This window comes from Panulirus ornatus, chromosome 22 (assembly GCF_036320965.1).
Source record: "Panulirus ornatus isolate Po-2019 chromosome 22, ASM3632096v1, whole genome shotgun sequence".
NCBI lineage: Eukaryota > Metazoa > Arthropoda > Malacostraca > Decapoda > Palinuridae > Panulirus > Panulirus ornatus.
Genome location: NC_092245.1, coordinates 5,116,174 through 5,138,618, shown reverse-complemented (window position 1 = coordinate 5,138,618; position 22,445 = coordinate 5,116,174). Strand labels below are relative to the sequence as shown.

General features: G+C 43.7%; 1 protein-coding gene across 3 annotated transcripts in view; it reads right to left on the bottom strand.

Annotated features, from left to right (window-relative positions):
* Positions 1–22,445, bottom strand: part of LOC139756509 (uncharacterized) — a 183,095-nt gene that overhangs the window by 109,292 nt on the left and 51,358 nt on the right. For all 3 annotated transcript variants that reach the window (XM_071675958.1, XM_071675960.1, XM_071675961.1), the window contains exon 3: positions 2,241–2,290. In XM_071675958.1, the coding sequence (XP_071532059.1) occupies positions 2,241–2,290 (50 nt within the window). The remainder of the gene's footprint in view (positions 1–2,240; positions 2,291–22,445) is intronic.

Here is a 22,445-nt window from a genome sequence, read left to right as displayed (position 1 = left end):
TTTCCTCACTCATTCTCTCCATGTGACCAAACCATTTCAATACATCCTCTTCTGCTCTCTCAACCACACTCTTTTTATTACCACACATCTCTCTCACCCTTTCATTATTTACTAGATCAAACCACCTCACACCACATATTGTCCTCAAACAGCTCATTTCCAACACATCCACCCTCTTCGCAAAACCCTTCCTATAGCCCATGCCTCACAACCATATAACATTGTTGGAACCACTATTCCTTCAAACATACCCATTTTTGCTCTCTGAGATTACGTTCTCACCTTCTACACCTTCTTCAACACACCCATAACCTTCGAACCTTCACCCCTTCCCCGTGACTCACTTCCACAGTTCCATCCGCTGCCAAATCCACTCCCAGATTTCTAAAACACTTCACTTCCTCCAGTTTTCTCCATTCAAACTTACCTACCAATCTACTTGTCCTCCAACCCTACTGAACCTAATAACCCCATCCATAAACAAATCAAACCACATGGAGACATCACACAACCTTGCCGCAAACCGACATTCACTGGGAACCAATCACTCTCCTCTCTTGCTATTCGTACACATGCCCTACATCCCTGACAAAAACTTTTCACTGCTTCTAGCAACTTACCTCCCACATCATATACTTTTAATACCTTCCACAAAGCATCTCTATCATCTATCATATGCCTTCTCCAGATCTATAAATGCTACATGCAAATCCGTTTTTTAAGTATTTCTCACATATGTTCTTCAAAGCAAACACTTGATCCACACATCCTCTACCACTTCTGAAACCACACTGCTCTTCCCCAATCTGATGCTCCGTACATGCCTTTACTCTCTCAATCAATACCCTCCCATATGATTTCCCAGGAATACTCAACAAACTCATACCTCTGTAATCTGAACACTCACCTTTATCCCCTTTACCTATGTACAATGGTACTATGCATATATGTTATTATTTTCAATATATTGGTTTTTAACTGTTTAAAATGTATGTTCAGTGATCCTGAGGCAGTTATCTACTGAGATGTGATAAGTCTAAATTTGAGTTTGTTGTTTGAGATGTTACCCTTGGCTTTTCAGTAGAATTAATGGCGTCTACATGGCCTGGTGTATCAACCAAAAGAATTATTCCTGGACGTGAACATGTACTTATTTGTTGAGGGGTCAAGCCTCATTGCAGTTGAAGGAAGATGGGATCGCACCACTATCTAAATACAAATCTCTGATTCTTTGGGAACTCTTACAAGGCAGTGGCATCTCCAAAAGTCTCCATAACTGTTGAAGTCCAGTGCTGTTTCTTTGCCTTTACTGCCTTACCCTCAACAGGCCACCGGCAGATGGCAACTCTAGTGCACTGTTTTCAGAGGCTCCTACCTAAATTCCAACCTCAACCTCTATCTGATGTGTCTCCCTAATACTCCTGCCTGATGTTACGACCTATATTTCTACCTAATACTCCCAGCTAATGCTCCTACCTACTACTTCTACCTACAGCTCCTGTCTAATGTTCCTACCTACGATTTCTATCTATTGTTTCTACTATTTTGCCAAAAGGCAGGGCAAGTGCAAAGTGCTCACCGCAGGCAAATCTAGAGTTGCTAAGAACAAGTATTATCTAAGTGTTGTCAAGTGTTATTTGTGACAAGAAGAGATTATATGTTTGTGGAAAGTAAACTAGTAGTCCACGTGTGGGTGAGTTAGAAAGAAAAGACAGCTATCTGGATCAAAGGAGAGCAACTTCACAGTAACTGAAGTGCTGGCTCACTATGCAGCCATCACAAACCCTCTCAATACCCAAGTGGGTAGTAATGGTAAAATACCTCCCTAGTTGTTGCTCACCCACCAAGTACTACCTAACTCCAGTTTGGCCCCTCCATCTCCTTTTCCCCTCCACTTCTGATGCATGTTTCCTCTTTGTCAACCTCTCCTCTCTTATTCTCTCCATATGTCCAAAGACCTTCAGAACACCCCTTCAGCTCTTAACCATGCTCCTCTTTTTATCATAACACTCTCACATCCCATTATTACTTACTTAATCAAACCTAGTCACATCACATGTTGCTCTTAAACATTTCATTCCCAAAACAAGCATGCTCTTCTGTATATTCTCATCAATAGCCCATGCTACTGAAGACATGGAATGTACAAAAAAGTTAATGCTTGGGTATATGCTGGAAAAACATTATCTTTCAGGTTCTACTGTTTACTCATTTACAACTTTAAAGAACTTTATACTTACATTTTCCTACAATGTGGACATCTAATCAGAGTCTCATCAAGCGTGTTAAACTGAAATAAGAAAAAGTAAACATAACTTACAACAGTACCATATGGTGAAATTGAGGAATGTTAATATAACCACTGTAAATATGCATGTAATTACCTATCTGTACTGTACAGGGAGGGACTTTATACTTGTGGGGACCCATCTATTGAACACTTTCTATCATACAACCTCTTAAATTTGTGTGTGCTGTCTGGACATTTTTACACTTGTCGGGCCCCATCTCATGAACACTTTCTACTATCACACAACCTCTTAAATTTGTGTGCTGTCTGCATCAACCAAGTCCCCAGTCAATCTGCTCCATTCATCTACCACTCTTATGCTATAAAAAGTATTTCTTTACATCCTTATTTACAAGTTTTACTTACATTCATGTTTGTCCTCTAGTTGCTCTAACCCTATATCACTCAAAGACCTGTCCATTTTGTCAATCTTTCAAAAATTTTAGATTATGATTATTACTCATTCTTCTCTTTTCCATGGTGAGTAATTCAAAGCCTACAGAAGTTCCCTGTAGCTTTACTTTCTTAATTCTGGTACCATCATTGTTGCCCTCCTCTGGACCTTCTCTATGAGCATATTCTAGTTTTGGCTTTACGTATGTTATGAATAGCTTGCTAAGTATTTCCTTATCCATATACTTGAAAACTATTCTGACATTTGCCAGCAGACATTTAAGTCTCCTTAACTTTTCTCCCAATATGGGACTCTGGTGATAGGTAAGTGACAGTGTCAGCTCCCAAGTTCTTCTCACACAGAATCCTGAAGCCTAGTTTCTGCCATGTTTTAATCATATTGGGACCATCTTTTACTTTGTTCCATCTTAATTATCTTACATTTGCTCAGACTGAATTTCACCAACCATGTTTCAGACCAACTTTGGGATCTGTTTAGGTCCCCATATGAGATGATGCAATCCTCTTTGCTGAAATTTTCACTCCTTCCCTAAAACTATGCTGTATCTCACTTAGGAAATTTCTCTTCCATAAAAAAGACATCCACATGCTTTCTAATCTTTACCAGAACCTTACACACCCCTCATTAGTGAGGCTGGTCTGTAGTTCAATAAATGTTCCTGGTCTCCTTTCTCATAATTTACGTAGGTATGACAACTGCCCCCTTCCATTCCCATGGCACTATGCCTCTAATGAAATCTTGAACAGTTATTCAAATGGTTTATCTATCATACAGCCACATGCCTTTAGCACACAGGATGGAATTTCGTCACCTCTCTTATGCTTCCATTAATTATATGATCAAACCATCTCACGCCAAATACTGTCCTTTAACATTTCTTTTCCAACACATCCACTCTCCTCTGCATACCCTAGCACTGAAGTCAAGAGATCTATATCCTATCTTGCATTCACATACTGTGGGGACTACTGTACATTCAAATGTAACATACCCATTTTTAGCCTTCCCATATCATGATCTCTCTCTCCAAACATTCTTCAGCACTCCCAGAACCTTTGCCTCCTCACCCATCCTATAACTCAGATCTGCTTCCAGGGTTCCATTGGCTGCCATGTCCACCCCACCCAGGTATCTAAAACACTTCACTTCCTCCAATTTTTTTCTATTCAAACTCACACCCCAACTAATCTGTCCCTCAATCCTGCTAAACCTTGTTTTTATTCACACTTACTCTCAACTTCCTCCTTACTCGCATTCTTCCAGTAACCAACTTCTGCAGTTTCTCACGTGAATCTACCATCAGTGCTGTGTCATCAGCAAACACCAATAGACTCGCAACTTAGGCCCTCTCATCCCTTACGGACTTCATTCTTGCCCCTCTCCCCAAGACTCTTGCATTTACCTCTCTCACCATCCCATCAATACACTAATTAAACAACCATAGTGACATTATACACTCCCGCCACAGAGCAACCTTCACTTGGAACCATTCACTCTCTTCTCTTCCTACTTGTACACACGCCTTACACCCTCAACAAAGACCCACTAGTTCTAGCAGCTTTCCTTCCACACTGTACATTCTTTACATCCTCAGCTTTCTTCCACAAAACTTGTTCTTTATACCTTCACCGAGGTATCTCTATCAACTCAATTATATGCTTTCTCCAGATCCAGAAATGCCACATACAAACCCATCTTTCTTTCTTATTACATCTCGCACATACATATCTATCACATACTCCCACAACTCTGAAGCAGGTGTTGTGGGAGTATGTGACAGACTGTAAGAAAGTAAATTCTAGATTGTTGTGGATAAAACTGAAAGTGGATGGAGTGATATGGGTGATTATTGGTGCCTACGCACCTGGTCATGAAAAGAAAGATCATGAGAGGCAAGTGTTTTGGGATTTGCTGAGTGAGGGTGTGCAAGAGACTGGGTTATAGTGATGGGTGATTTAAATGCGAAGGTGAGTACTGTGGCAGTTGAGGGTATAACTGGTGAATATGGGGTGTTTAGTGTTGTAAATGGAAATGGTGGAGAGCTTGTGGATTTGTGTGCTGAAAAAGAACCAGTGATTGGAAATACCTGATTTAAAAAGAGATATATATACATAAATATGTGAGCAGAAGAGATGGTCAAAGGGTGTTATCGGATTACTTTTTAATTAACAGGCATGTAAAAGAGAGACTTTTGGATGTTAATGTGCTGAGAGGGGCAGCTGGAGGGATGTCTGATCACTATCTCGTGGAGGCAAAGGTGAAGATTTGTAGGGGTTTCCAGAAAAGAAGAGGGAATGTTAGGGAGAGGAGAGTGCTGAAAGTAAATGAGCTTGGAAAAGATACTTGTGTGAGGAAGTAACAGAAGAGATTGAATGAAGAATGGCAAAATGTGAGAGCAAATGACATGAGATGAGTGGGTGAGGAATAGGATGTATTTAGGGAAGCAGTGATGGCTTGCACAAAAGATGCATGTGGCATGAGAAAGGTGGGAGGTGGGCAGATTAGAAAGGGTAGTGAGTGGTGGAATGAAGAAGTAAGGTTGTAAGTGAAAGGGAAGAGAGAGGCATTTGGATGATACTTGCAGGGAAGTAGTGCAAATGACTGGGAGATATGTAACAGAAAGTGGCAGGATGTCAAGAGAAAGGTGCAAGAGGGGAAAAAGTGGGCAAATGAGAGTTGAGGTGAGAGAGTACCATTAAACTTCAGGGACAATAAAAAGATGTTTTGGAAGGAGGTACAGTGTCGGTGGAAGGAAATGACACCTACAAAGAAAACGAACACCAAATATGGGAAATAAAGAAAAAAAATGATCAATCAGGGTATTTTTATTCATCCTAATATTTCGTGATGTCTCCTCTGAGCTTCCTAACTTCTTCAAGACGGTCTGGCATGCTCCTGGCCAAGGATCTGAAGTATTCTTTGTCAATATTTTTCCACACCTTGGTGATCGCCTCTTTTAGGCGTGGGACGGACATCATCTGGATAAGGGATAACTCATGCTTGATGTGTGCCCAGGCATTCTCAATCGGGTTGAGATCTAGGGAATTTCCCAGCCACTCAAGCACTTTGATGTTTGTCCTTCAGCCACTTTTTGACAAGGTCTGGGCCATGACAAGGGGCCCCGTCATGCATAAACATGCCTTCGGGCCAATGAAGGTCACAGAAATGATGCATGTGATCCTTCAGCACATCCAAATAATTTGCAGCACGCATTGTTTCATTTTTAGGGAGAAAAAATAAGTCCCCAGCTCTGTTGGCGCCACTGAAAATTCCCCAAACCATCACTGAAAGCAAAAATGGGTATGTTTGAAGGAATAGTGGTTCCAACAATGTTGTATGGTTGCAAGGCGTGGGCTATGGATAGAGTTGTGCACAGGAGGGTGGATGTGCTGGAAATGAGATGTTTGAGGACAATATGTGGTGTGAGGTGGTTTGATCGAGTAAGTAATGTAAGGGTAAGAGAGATGTGTGGAAATAAAAAGAGCGTGGTTGAGAGAGCAGAAGAGGGTGTTTTGAAATGGTTTGGGCACATGGAGAGAATGAGTAAGGAAAGATTGACCAAGAGGATATATGTGTCGGAGGTGGAGGGAACAAGGAGAAGTGGGAGACCAAATTGGAGGTGGAAAGATGGAGTGAAAAAGATTTTGAGTGATCGGGGCCTGAACATGCAGGAGGGTGAAAGGCGGGCAAGGAATAGAGTGAATTGGATCGATGTGGTATACAGGGGCCGATGTGCTGTCAATGGATTGAATTAGGGCATGTGAAGCGTCTGGGGTAAACCATGGAAAGTTCTGCGGGGCCTGGATGTGGAAAGGGAGCTGTGGTTTCAGGCATTATTACATGACAGCTAGAGACTGAGTGTGAACGAAAGGGGCCTTTGTTGTCTTTTCCTAGCGCTACCTCACACACATGAGGGGGGGAGGGGGATGTTATTCCATGTGTGGCGAGGTGGCAATGGGAATAAATAAAGGCAGACAGTATGAATTATGTACATGTGTATATAGGTATATGTCTGTGTGTGTATACATATGTGTACGGTGAGGTATGTAGGTGTGTATATTTGTGTGTGTGGACGTGTATGTAGATACATGTGTATGGGGGTGGGTTGGGCCATTCCTTTCGTCTGTTTCCTTGCGCTACCTCGCAAACACGGGAGACAGAGACAAAGCAAAATAATAATAATAATAACATCACTGAAGGAGGGTGCTTGACGACTTTTAAGGTATATCTAGAATGGTAGCGATTGGAGTTTGGGCTTCGGCGGCAGTGCTTAACACAAACACATACACTCTTGAAGGTCGATTCATCGGAGAAACAGGTCTGTATCCATTTCTCTGGGGTCCAGTCTTGGTATCTTCATGCAAATTGAAGTCTACGGTGCTTCATGCTGGCTGTTACAAGTGGCTTCACTGCTGCGTGTCGTGATGGGAGGTTGAGGTGACGCTGCAAGCGTTCGCGACTGGTGCAGGTAGCAACGTTTCCTAGCAGCTCAGGGTACATTTTCTTGAGTTCTGTGGACGTAATAAACGGGTTTTTCAACACTTCACGCCATAGGATATTGTCTGTCTTCTGAGAAGTTTTTCTTGGCCTCCCAGAGCGTGGTTTAGGGGCCAGAACCTGGTTGGGGGCAAGCGCCCTGCCGGCAGCGAGAAGCCTCAAGACGGTTGACTGAGAACGTCCAACTCGGGCACAAATATCTTTATGGGGATGTTTTCCTCCCTCAAAGCAAGGATACGGGACCTCTCCTACTTCGATGTCATGGTTTGACCCATATTTACTTATGTGCGGCACTATGAGGACACGAAATGGCACTGGGCGTATCTGGGAGGTAGCACAGGCAGGAGTGCGAAAATGACATGTCCACATACCGCAGAGTTTTCACGCAACTGGGGCAGTCAGTCGCCCTGGGCTACACTCGAGGCGTGAAAACATTCCAGATGTTGCCAGAGAGAGCCACCGCTAACATAAGGTGGTTTGTGGCGGTCTTTTTTGAGACGTATTTTCCATTGTGTTTCAATGGGATGTGTCATTTCTTTCCGACGACACTGTGTATAATGTACACAAGACAAGAGAACAAATGGTAACATCAGTGAAGTTGGCAAGTGGGGAGGTAACAACAGGTAGTCATGAAGTGAGGAGTGAGTATTTTGAAGGTTTGGTGAATGTGTTTGATGATAAGAGTGACAGAAATAGGGTGTTTTGGTCAGGGTGGTGTACAAAGTGAGAGGGTTAGGGAGAATGGGCTTGTATGTGGCATTTATGGATCTGGAGAAAGCATATAATTGAGTTGATAGAGATAACCTTGTTGAAGAGGTAGTGAGAGCTTTGTGGAAGATGAAATCCGGCGAGGCAGTGAGTTTGGATGGTATTGCAGTAGAATTTATTACAAAAGGGGATGACTATAATGTTGATTGGCTGGTAAGGATATTCAGTGTATGTATGGATCTTGGTGAAGTGCCTGAGGATTGGCAGAATGCATACATAGTGCCATTGTACAAAGGCAAAAGGGATAACGGCGAGTGTTCAAACTACAGAGACATAAGTATGTTGAGTATTCCTGGGAAATTATATGAGAGGGTATTTAATGAGAGGGTAAAGGCATGTATACAGCATCAGATTGGGGAAGAGCGGTGTGGTTTCAGAAGTGGCACAGGATGTGTGGATCAGGTGTTTGCTTTGAAGAATGTATGTGGGAAATACTTAAAAAAACAGATGGATTTGTATGTAGCATTTTTGGATCTGGAGAAGGAATATGATAGAGTTGACAGAGTTGCTTTGTGGAAGGTCTTAAGAGTATATGGTGTGGGAGGTAAGTGGCTAGAAGCAGTGAAAAGTTTTAACAAGGATGTAAGGCATGTGTATGAGTAGGAAGAGAAAAGACTGATTGGTTCCCCGTGAATGACGGTTTGCAGCAGTGGTGTGTGATGACGCCATGGTTGTTGAATTTGTTCATGGATGGGTTGGTTAGGGAGGTAAATGCAAGAGTTTTGGACAGAGAAGTGAGAATGCAGTCTGTTGTGGATGAGAGGGCCTGGGAAGTGAGTCACCTGTTGTTCGCTGATGATACACCTCTGATGGTTGATTCGGGTGAGAAACTGCAGAGGTTGGTGACCGAGTTTGGAAAAGTGCACGAAAGGAGAAAGTCGAGAGTAAATCTGAATAAGAACAAGGTTATTAGGTTTAGCAAGGTTGAGGGACAAGTTAATTGGGAGGTAAGTTTTGCAATTTTTGGAGTGGCGGGTAGCAACAGGAATGGATGAAGGCAAACATGTATGAATATGTACATATGTATATATGAATATGTTGACATGTATATGTTTATGTGCATGTACGGGTATTTCTGTATAATATGTCTATATGAGTGGATGGGCCATTCTTTGTCTGTTTCCTGGCGCTACCTCACACAAACACCTCATCCACACATCCTCTACCACTTCTGAAATCACACTGCTCCTCCCTAAACTGATGCTCTGTACATGCCCTCACTACCCAAATCACTACCCTCCAATACAACATACCAGTTATACTCAACAAACTTATACCTCAGTTGTCTGAACACTTACCATTATCCCCCTTGCCTTTACACACAGGTACTTTACATGTATTCTGCCAATCCTCAGACACCTCACTATGATCCATACATATAATGAAAATTTCAACTTACCAATCATTGACAGTCACTCCCTTTTTAATAAATTCAACTGCAATAACATCCATTCCAGCTGTCTTGCGACCTTTTATCTTTTGTAAGGCTTTCATCACCTCTTTTTTCTTCACTAAACCATTCTCCATTACCCTCTTACTTCACACCATCCCGAACCAAACACCCAACATCTGCCATCCTAGCATCAATTACGTTCAACAGTTCTTCAAAATACTCACTCCATCTCCTCTTCACAAGTACCAATTACCACTTACCCTTTGGCCCTCTTCATCAATTTCCTGTTTGTTCTCTTGTTTTTCAGACATCATTCACCTCCTTACAAAAGTTTTATTATTCCTAATGTTTACTGATACTCACCGCAACTCTCATTTGCCCTACTTTCAACCCCTGCACTTTCTCTTGACCTCCCACCACTATCTCTTAAACATACCCCAATCATTTGAATTTCTCCACCAAAAGTACTCCCCAAACACCTCCCTCTTCTCTTTCACTATCAACTCTACTTCTTGATCATCCCACCTTTCGCATGGCGCATGCATCTTGCGCACATTCTATCAATGCTTCTCTAAATACCACTATTTCCTCACCTACTCCTCGTTTCATTTTCTCTCATCTTTTGCCATTCTACACGCTATCTCTCCTTTCACATGTCTCATTTCCAAGCTCACTTACTCTCACCACTCTCTTCTCACTAATATTGCTTCCTCTTTTCTGAAAATCTCTACAAATCTTCACCCTCATCTCCACAAAATAGTGATCAGACATCCAACTAGCTGCCCATCTCAGCACATTTACATCCATAAGCCTACTTTACTTGCCTATCAATTAACAAACATTCCAATAATGCCCAATGAATATCTTTCCTACTCTTTTTTTTTTTTTGCCGCTGTCTCCCACGTTTGTGAGGTAGCGCAAGGAAACAGACGAAAGAAATGGCCCAACCCACCCCCATACACATGTATATACATACGTCCACACACCACACGCAAATATACATACCTACACAGCTTTCCATGGTTTACCCCAGACGCTTCACATGCCCTGATTCAATCCACTGACAGCACGTCAACCCCGGTATACCACATCGATCCAATTCACTCTATTCCTTGCCCTCCTTTCACCCTCCTGCATGTCCAGGGCCCCAATCACACACAATCTTTTTCACTCCATCTTTCCACCTCCAATTTGGTCTCCCACTTCTCCTCGTTCCCTCCACCTCCGACACATATATCCTCTTGGTCAATCTTTCCTCACTCATTCTCTCCATGTGCCCAAACCATTTCAAAACACCCTCTTCTACTCTCTCAACCACGCTCTTTTTATTTCCACACATCTCTCTTACCCTTACGTTACTTACTCGATCAAACCACCTCACACCACACACTGTCCTCAAACATCTCATTTCCAGCACATCCATCCTCCTGCGCACAACTCTATCCATAGCCAACGCCTTGCAACCATACAACATTGTTGGAACCACTATTCCTTCAAACATACCCATTTTGCTTTCCGAGATAATGTTCTCAACTTCCACACATTCTTCAAGGCTCCCAGGATTTTCGCCCCCTCCCCCACCCTATGATCCACTTCCGCTTCCATGGTTCAATCCGCTGCCAGATCCACTCCCAGATATCTAAAACACTTTACTTCCTCCAGTTTTTCTCCATTCAAACTTACCTCCCAATTGACTTGACCCTCAACCCGACTGTACCTAATAACCTTGCTCTTATTCACATTTACTCTTAACTTTCTTCTTTCACACACTTTACCGAACTCAGTCACCAGCTTCTGCAGTTTCTCACATGAATCAGCCACCAGCGCTGTATCATCAGCGAACAACAACTGACTCACTTCCCAAGCTCTATCATCCCCAACAGACTTCATACTTGCCCCTCTTTCCAAAACTCTTGCATTCACCTCCCTAACAACCCCATCCATAAACAAATTAAACAACCATGGAGACATCACACACCCCTGCCGCAAACCTACATTCACTGAGATCCAATCACTTTCCTCTCTTCCTACACGTACACTTGCTTTACATCCTCGATAAAAACTTTTCACTGCTTCTAACAACTTGCCTCCCACACCATATATTCTTAATACCTTCCACAGAGCATCTCTATCAACTCTATCATATGCCTTCTCCAGATCCATGAATGCTACATACAAATCCATTTGCTTTTCTAAGTATTTCTCACATACATTCTTCAAAGCAAACACCTGATCCACACATCCTCTACCATTTCTCAAACCACACTGCTCTTCCCCAATCTGATGCTCTGTACATGCCTACACCCTCTCAATCAATACCCTCCCATATAATTTACCAGGAATACTCAACAAACTTATACCTCTGTAATTTGAGCACTCACTCTTATCCCCTTTGCCTTTGTACAATGGCACTATGCAAGCATTCCGCCAATCCTCAGGCACCTCACCATGAGTCATACATACATTAAATAACCTTACCAACCAGTCAATAATACAGTCACCCCCTTTTTTAATAAATTCCACTGCAATACCATCCAAACCTGCTGCCTTGCCGGTTTTCATCTTCCGCAAAGCTTTTACTACCTCTTCTCTGTTTACCAAATCATTTTCCCTAACCCTCTCACTTTGCACACCACCTCAACCAAAACACCCTATATCTGCCACTCTATCATCAAAAACATTCAACAAACCTTCAAAATACTCACTCCATCTCCTTCTCACATCACCACTACTTGTTATCACCTCCCCATTTGTGCCCTTCACTGAAGTTCCCATTTGCTCCCTTGTCTTACGCACTTTATTTACCTCCTTCCAGAACATCTTTTTATTCTCCCTAAAATTTAATGATACTCTCTCACCCCAACTCTCATTTGCCCTCTTTTTCACCTCTTGCACCTTTCTCTTGACCTCCTGTCTCTTTCTTTTATACATCTCCCACTCAATTGCATTTTTTTCCCTGCAAAAATCGTCCAAATGCCTCTCTCTTCTCTTTCACTAATAATCTTACTTCTTAATCCCACCACTCACTACCCTTTCTAATCAACCCACCTCCCACTCTTCTCATGCCACAAGCATCTTTTGCGCAATCCATCTCTGATTCCCTAAATACATCCCATTCCTCCCCCACTCCCCTTACTTCCATTGTTCTCACCTTTTTCCATTCTGTACTCAGTCTCTCCTGGTACTTCCTCACACAAGTCTCCTTCCCAAGCTCACTTACTCTCACCACCCTCTTCACCCCAACATTCACTCTTCTTTTCTGAAAACCCATACAAATCTTCACCTTAGCCTCCACAAGATAATGATCAGACATCCCTCCAGTTGCACCTCTCAGCACATCAACATCCAAAAGTCTCTCTTTCGCGCGCCTGTCAATTAACACGTAATCCAATAACGCTCTCTGGCCATCTCTCCTACTTACATACGTATACTTATGTATATCTCGCTTTTCAAACCAGGTATTCCCAATCACCAGTCCTTTTTCAGCACATAAATCTACAAGCTCTTCACCATTTCCGTTTACAACACTGAACACCCCATGTATACCAATTATTCCCTCAACTGCCACATTACTCACCTTTGCATTCAAATCACCCATCACTATAACCCGGTCTCGTACATCAAAACCACTAACACACTCATTCAGCTGCTCCCAAAACACTTGCCTCTCATGATCTTTCTTCTCAAGCCCAGGTGCATATGCACCAATAATCACCCATCTCTCTCCATCAACTTTCAGTTTTACCCATATTAATCGAGAATTTACTTTCTTACATTCTATCACATACTCCAACAACTCCTGATTCAGGAGTACTGCTACTCCTTCCCTTGCTCTTGTCCTCTCACTAACCCCTGACTTTACTCCCAAGACATTCCCAAACCACTCTTCCCCTTTACCCTTGAGCTTCGTTTCACTCAGAGCCAAAACATCCAGGTTCCTTTCCTCAAACATACTACCTATCTCTCCCTTTTTCACATCTTGGTTACATGTACATACTTGTGTATGTACATGTACTACTCGTATGTACATACTTGTGTTTGTCCCTCTTATACCGAGAATTCCCAATCACCATTCCTTTTTTGGCACAAAACTCCATAAGCAATTCACCATTTTCATTCATAATATTGAATACCCCATGCCCCCAAATTATACCTTCAACCGCCACATTACTCACCTTCAAATTCAAATCACTCATCACTAATACCCGGTCTTGTGCACCAAAACTGCTGATGCACTCACTCAGCTGCTTCTAAACACTTAACTCATGCTCTTTCTTCTTATGGCCAGGTGCCTCAGCACTAATAATCACCACTCTCTTGCCATCCACTTTCATTTTTACCCTTATCAGTCTATAATTACCTTTTCTACACTCTTTCACTGCCTCCCACAACTGCTTTAGGAGTAAGGCTACTCTCCTTAGTTTTTGTCCTCTTACAAAACCCTGACTTTACTCCTAAGATATTTCTAAACCATTCTTTCTCTTTCCCCTTGAGCTCTGTTTCACTCTGAGCCAGAACATATAGGTGTCTTTCCTCCAACACACCAACTATCTCTCCTCTTTTCTCATCCTGATTACATGCATACACATTCAAACACTCCAGCCTGAGCCCTCAAGAAGGATAAACACTACCTGCTTGGCTCCTCCTCCTGTTCCATCTTCTAGAAACTGAAATACAAGAAGGGGTGGGTTTCCAATAAACACATGTGAAATAACTCATTCTAGGCAAAAAAATCCCCTTGCAATCTGGGCAACTCATCTTCCATTAAGAAGTTACAGATCAAATGGCATTTACATGGACAATGAACATATTTCTGCAGGGAAACACTCACTCTCCTCTCTTCCTACTTGTACATATGCCTTACATCCTTGGTAAAAACTTTTTACTGCTTCTAACAACTTACCTCCCATACAGTATACTCCTAAAATCTTCCACAAAACATCTCTTTTTATACTTTATCGCTGTCTTCCATGTTTGCGAGGTAGCGAAAGGAAATAGACAAAAGAATGGCCTAACCCACCCACATACACATGTATATACATAAACGTCCACACACGCACATATACATACCTATACATCTCAACGCATATTTTTTATTTATTTTTTATTATACTTTGTCGCTGTCTCCCGCGTTTGCGAGGCAGCGCAAGGAAACAGACGAAAGAAACGGCCCAACCCCCCCACACACATGCACATACACACGTCCACACACGCAAACATACACACCCACACAGCCCCCCATGGCCCACCCCAGACGCTTCACACGCCCTGACCCAATCCACTGACAGCACGCCAACCCCGGCACACCACATCGCTCCAATTCACTCCACTCCCCGCCCTCCCTCCACCCTCCTGCACGTCCAGGCCCCGACCACACAAAATCTCCCTCACTCCACCCTTCCACCCCCAACCCGGTCCCCCCCCCCCCCCCCCCCCCCCCCCTCCTCGCTCCCTCCACCTCCGACACATATATCCTCTTGGTCAACCCCTCCTCACTCATTCTCTCCACGCGCCCAAACCACTTCAAAACACCCTCCTCCGCTCTCTCAACCACGCCCCCCCTCATTTCCACACATCTCCCCCACCCCCACGCCACCCACTCGATCAAACCACCCCACACCACACACCGTCCCCAAACATCTCACCCCCAGCACATCCATCCTCCCCGCGCACAACTCCATCCACAGCCCACGCCCCGCAACCACACAACATTGCTGGAACCACCATCCCCCCAAACACACCCACCCCCGCCCCCCGAGACAATGTTCTCGACCCCCACACACCCCTCAAGGCCCCCAGAACCCTCGCCCCCTCCCCCACCCCACGATCCACTTCCGCTTCCATTTCCCGCATTAGCGAGGTAGCGTTAAGAACAGAGGACTGGGCCTTTGAGGGAATACCCTCACCTGGCCCAATTCTCTGTTCCTTCTTTTGGAAAATTAAAAAAAAAAACGAGAGGGGAGGGTTTCCAGCCCCCCGCTCCCTCCCCTTTTAGTCGCCTTCTACGACACGCTAATGCGGGAAATGGCGAATAGTTTGAAAGAAAAAAAGAATATATATATATATATATATATATATATATATATATATATAAAAAAAAAAAAAATATATATATATATATATATATATATATATATATATATATATTTTTTTTTTCCGGTCTCCCGCGTTTGCGAGGTAGCGCAAGGAAACAGACGAAAGAAATGGCCCAACCCACCCCCATACACTTGTATATACATACGTCCACACACGCAAATATACATACCTACACAACTTTCCATGGTTTACCCCAGACGCTTCACATGCCTTGATTCAATCCACTGACTGCACGTCAACCCCGGTATACCACATCGATCCAATTCACTCTATTCTTTGCCCTCCTTTCACCCTCCTGCATGTTCAGGCCCCGATCACACAAAATCTTTTTCACTCCATCTTTCCACCTCCAATTTGGTCTCCCTCTTCTCCTCGTTCCCTCCACCTCCGACACATATATCTCTTGGTCAATCTTTCCTCACTCATTCTCTCCATGTGCCCGAACCATTTCAAAACACCCTCTTCTGCTCTCTCAACCACGCTCTTTTTATTTCCACACATCTCTCTTACCCTTACGTTACTTACTCGATCAAACCACCTCACACCACACATTGTCCTCAAACATCTCATTTCCAGCACATCCATCCTCCTGCGCACAACTCTATCCATAGCCCACGCCTCGCAACCATACAACATTGTTGGAACCACTATTCCTTCAAACATACCCATTTTTGCTTTCCGAGATAATGTTCTCGACTTCCACACATTCTTCAAGGCTCCCAGAATTTTCGCCCCCTCCCCCACCCTATGATCCACTTCCGCTTCCATGGTTCAATCCGCTGCCAGATCCACTCCCAGATATCTAAAACACTTCACTTCCTCCAGTTTTTCTCCATTCAAACTCACCTCCCAATTGACTTGACCCTCAACCCTACTGTACCTAATAACCTTGCTCTTATTCACATTTACTCTTAACTTTCTTCTTTCACACACTTACCAAACTCAGTCACCAGCTTCTGCAGTTTCTCACATGAATCAGCCACCAGCGCTGTATCATCAGCGAACAACAACTGACTCACTTCCCAAGCTCTCTCATCCCCAACAGACTTCATACTTGCCCCTCTTTCCAAAACTCTTGCATTCACCTCCCTAACAACCCCATCCATAAACAAATTAAACAACCATGGAGACATCACACACCCCTGCCGCAAACCTACATTCACTGAGAACCAATCACTTTCCTCTCTTCCTACACGTACACATGCCTTACATCCTCGATAAAAACTTTTCACTGCTTCTAACAACTTGCCTCCCACACCATATATTCTTAATACCTTCCACAGAGCATCTCTATCAACTCTATCATATGCCTTCTCCAGATCCATAAATGCTACATACAAATCCATTTGCTTTTCTAAGTATTTCTCACATACATTCTTCAAAGCAAACACCTGATCCACACATCCTCTACCACTTCTGAAACCACACTGCTCTTCCCCAATCTGATGCTCTGTACATGCCTTCACCCTCTCAATCAATATCCTCCCATATGATTTACCAGGAATACTCAACAAACTTATACCTCTGTAATTTGAGCACTCACTCTTATCCCCTTTGCCTTTGTACAATGGCACTATGCACGCATTCCGCCAATCCTCAGGCACCTCACCATGAGTCATACATACATTAAATAACCTTACCAACCAGTCAACAATACAGTCACCCCCTTTTTTAATAAATTCCACTGCAATACCATCCAAACCTGCTGCCTTGCCGGCTTTCATTTTCCGCAAAGCTTTTACTACCTCTTCTCTGTTTACCAAATCCTTTTCCCTAACCCTCTCACTTTGCACACCACCTCGACCAAAACACCCTATATCTGCCACTCTATCATCAAACACATTCAACAAACCTTCAAAATACTCACTCCATCTCCTTCTCACATCACCACTACTTGTTATCACCTCCCCATACATATACATATGTACATAATTCATACTGTCTGCCTTTATTCATTCCCATCGCCACCCCGCAACACAGGAAATAACAACCTCCTCCCCCCAAATGTGCACAAGGTAGCGCTAGGAAAAGACAACAAAGGCCACGTTCATTCACACTTAGTCTCTAGCTGTCATGTAATAATGCACCGAAACCACAGCTCCCTTTCCACATCCAGGCCCCCCAGAACTTTCCATGGTTTACCCCAGACGCTTCACATACCCTGTTTCAATCCACTAACAGCACGTCAACCCCGGTATACCACATCGATCCAATTCACTCTATTCCTTGCCCTCCTTTCACCCTCCTGCATGTCCAGGGCCCCAATCACACACAATCTTTTTCACTCCATCTTTCCACCTCCAATTTGGTCTCCCACTTCTCCTCGTTCCCTCCACCTCCGACACATATATCCTCTTGGTCAATCTTTCCTCACTCATTCTCTCCATGTGCCCAAACCATTTCAAAACACCCTCTTCTACTCTCTCAACCACGCTCTTTTTATTTCCACACATCTCTCTTACCCTTACGTTACTTACTCGATCAAACCACCTCACACCACACACTGTCCTCAAACATCTCATTTCCAGCACATCCATCCTCCTGCGCACAACTCTATCCATAGCCAACGCCTTGCAACCATACAACATTGTTGGAACCACTATTCCTTCAAACATACCCATTTTGCTTTCCGAGATAATGTTCTCAACTTCCACACATTCTTCAAGGCTCCCAGGATTTTCGCCCCCTCCCCCACCCTATGATCCACTTCCGCTTCCATGGTTCAATCCGCTGCCAGATCCACTCCCAGATATCTAAAACACTTTACTTCCTCCAGTTTTTCTCCATTCAAACTTACCTCCCAATTGACTTGACCCTCAACCCGACTGTACCTAATAACCTTGCTCTTATTCACATTTACTCTTAACTTTCTTCTTTCACACACTTTACCAAACTCAGTCACCAGCTTCTGCAGTTTCTCACATGAATCAGCCACCAGCGCTGTATCATCAGCGAACAACAACTGACTCACTTCCCAAGCTCTCTCATCCCCAACAGACTTCATACTTGCCCCTCTTTCCAAAACTCTTGCATTCACCTCCCTAACAACCCCATCCATAAACAAATTAAACAACCATGGAGACATCACACACCCCTGCCGCAAACCTACATTCACTGAGATCCAATCACTTTCCTCTCTTCCTACACGTACACTTGCTTTACATCCTCGATAAAAACTTTTCACTGCTTCTAACAACTTGCCTCCCACACCATATATTCTTAATACTTTCCACAGAGCATCTCTATCAACTCTATCATATGCCTTCTCCAGATCCATGAATGCTACATACAAATCCATTTGCTTTTCTAAGTATTTCTCACATACATTCTTCAAAGCAAACACCTGATCCACACATCCTCTACCATTTCTCAAACCACACTGCTCTTCCCCAATCTGATGCTCTGTACATGCCTACACCCTCTCAATCAATACCCTCCCATATAATTTACCAGGAATACTCAACAAACTTATACCTCTGTAATTTGAGCACTCACTCTTATCCCCTTTGCCTTTGTACAATGGCACTATGCAAGCATTCCGCCAATCCTCAGGCACCTCACCATGAGTCATACATACATTAAATAACCTTACCAACCAGTCAATAATACAGTCACCCCCTTTTTTAATAAATTCCACTGCAATACCATCCAAACCTGCTGCCTTGCCGGTTTTCATCTTCCGCAAAGCTTTTACTACCTCTTCTCTGTTTACCAAATCATTTTCCCTAACCCTCTCACTTTGCACACCACCTCAACCAAAACACCCTATATCTGCCACTCTATCATCAAAAACATTCAACAAACCTTCAAAATACTCACTCCATCTCCTTCTCACATCACCACTACTTGTTATCACCTCCCCATTTGCGCCCTTCACTGAAGTTCCCATTTGCTCCCTTGTCTTACGCACTTTATTTACCTCCTTCCAGAACATCTTTTTATTCTCCCTAAAATTTAATGATACTCTCTCACCCCAACTCTCATTTGCCCTCTTTTTCACCTCTTGCACCTTTCTCTTGACCTCCTGTCTCTTTCTTTTATACATCTCCCACTCAATTGCATTTTTTTCCCTGCAAAAATCGTCCAAATGCCTCTCTCTTCTCTTTCACTAATAATCTTACTTCTTAATCCCACCCCTCACTACCCTTTCTAATCAACCCACCTCCCACTCTTCTCATGCCACAAGCATCTTTTGCGCAATCCATCTCTGATTCCCTAAATACATCCCATTCCTCCCCCACTCCCCTTACTTCCATTGTTCTCACCTTTTTCCATTCTGTACTCAGTCTCTCCTGGTACTTCCTCACACAAGTCTCCTTCCCAAGCTCACTTACTCTCACCACCCTCTTCACCCCAACATTCACTCTTCTTTTCTGAAAACCCATACAAATCTTCACCTTAGCCTCCACAAGATAATGATCAGACATCCCTCCAGTTGCACCTCTCAGCACATCAACATCCAAAAGTCTCTCTTTCGCGCGCCTGTCAATTAACACGTAATCCAATAACGCTCTCTGGCCATCTCTCCTACTTACATACGTATACTTATGTATATCTCGCTTTTCAAACCAGGTATTCCCAATCACCAGTCCTTTTTCAGCACATGAATCTACAAGCTCTTCACCATTTCCGTTTACAACACTGAACACCCCATGTATACCAATTATTCCCTCAACTGCCACATTACTCACCTTTGCATTCAAATCACCCATCACTATAACCCGATCTCGTACATCAAAACCACTAACACACTCATTCAGCTGCTCCCAAAACACTTGCCTCTCATGATCTTTCTTCTCAAGCCCAGGTGCATATGCACCAATAATCACCCATCTCTCTCCATCAACTTTCAGTTTTACCCATATTAATCGAGAATTTACTTTCTTACATTCAATCACATACTCCAACAACTCCTGATTCAGGAGTACTGCTACTCCTTCCCTTGCTCTTGTCCTCTCACTAACCCCTGACTTTACTCCCAAGACATTCCCAAACCACTCTTCCCCTTTACCCTTGAGCTTCGTTTCACTCAGAGCCAAAACATCCAGGTTCCTTTCCTCAAACATACTACCTATCTCTCCCTTTTTCACATCTTGGTTACATGTACATACTTGTGTATGTACATGTACTACTCGTATGTACATACTTGTGTTTGTCCCTCTTATACCGAGAATTCCCAATCACCATTCCTTTTTTGGCACAAAACTCCATAAGCAATTCACCATTTTCATTCATAATATTGAATACCCCATGCCCCCAAATTATACCTTCAACCGCCACATTACTCACCTTCAAATTCAAATCACTCATCACTAATACCCGGTCTTGTGCACCAAAACTGCTGATGCACTCACTCAGCTGCTTCTAAACACTTAACTCATGCTCTTTCTTCTTATGGCCAGGTGCCTCAGCACTAATAATCACCACTCTCTTGCCATCCACTTTCATTTTTACCCTTATCAGTCTATAATTACCTTTTCTACACTCTTTCACTGCCTCCCACAACTGCTTTAGGAGTAAGGCTACTCTCCTTAGTTTTTGTCCTCTTACAAAACCCTGACTTTACTCCTAAGATATTTCTAAACCATTCTTTCTCTTTCCCCTTGAGCTCTGTTTCACTCTGAGCCAGAACATATAGGTGTCTTTCCTCCAACACACCAACTATCTCTCCTCTTTTCTCATCCTGATTACATGCATACACATTCAAACACTCCAGCCTGAGCCCTCAAGAAGGATAAACACTACCTGCTTGGCTCCTCCTCCTGTTCCATCTTCTAGAAACTGAAATACAAGAAGGGGTGGGTTTCCAATAAACACATGTGAAATAACTCATTCTAGGCAAAAAAATCCCCTTGCAATCTGGGCAACTCATCTTCCATTAAGAAGTTACAGATCAAATGGCATTTACATGGACAATGAACATATTTCTGCAGGGAAACACTCACTCTCCTCTCTTCCTACTTGTACATATGCCTTACATCCTTGGTAAAAACTTTTTACTGCTTCTAACAACTTACCTCCCATACAGTATACTCCTAAAATCTTCCACAAAACATCTCTTTTTATACTTTATCGCTGTCTTCCATGTTTGCGAGGTAGCGAAAGGAAATAGACAAAAGAATGGCCTAACCCACCCACATACACATGTATATACATAAACGTCCACACACGCACATATACATACCTATACATCTCAACGCATATTTTTTATTTATTTTTTATTATACTTTGTCGCTGTCTCCCGCGTTTGCGAGGCAGCGCAAGGAAACAGACGAAAGAAACGGCCCAACCCCCCCACACACATGCACATACACACGTCCACACACGCAAACATACACACCCACACAGCCCCCCATGGCCCACCCCAGACGCTTCACACGCCCTGACCCAATCCACTGACAGCACGCCAACCCCGGCACACCACATCGCTCCAATTCACTCCACTCCCCGCCCTCCCTCCACCCTCCTGCACGTCCAGGCCCCGACCACACAAAATCTCCCTCACTCCACCCTTCCACCCCCAACCCGGTCCCCCCCCCCCCCCCCCCCCTCGCTCCCTCCACCTCCGACACATATATCCTCTTGGTCAACCCCTCCTCACTCATTCTCTCCACGCGCCCAAACCACTTCAAAACACCCTCCTCCACTCTCTCAACCACGCCCCCCTCATTTCCACACATCTCCCCCACCCCCACGCCACCCACTCGATCAAACCACCCCACACCACACACCGTCCCCAAACATCTCACCCCCAGCACATCCATCCTCCCGCGCACAACTCCATCCACAGCCCACGCCCCGCAACCACACAACATTGCTGGAACCACCATCCCCCCAAACACACCCACCCCCGCCCCCCGAGACAATGTTCTCGACCCCCACACACCCCTCAAGGCCCCCAGAACCCTCGCCCCCTCCCCCACCCCACGATCCACTTCCGCTTCCATTTCCCGCATTAGCGAGGTAGCGTTAAGAACAGAGGACTG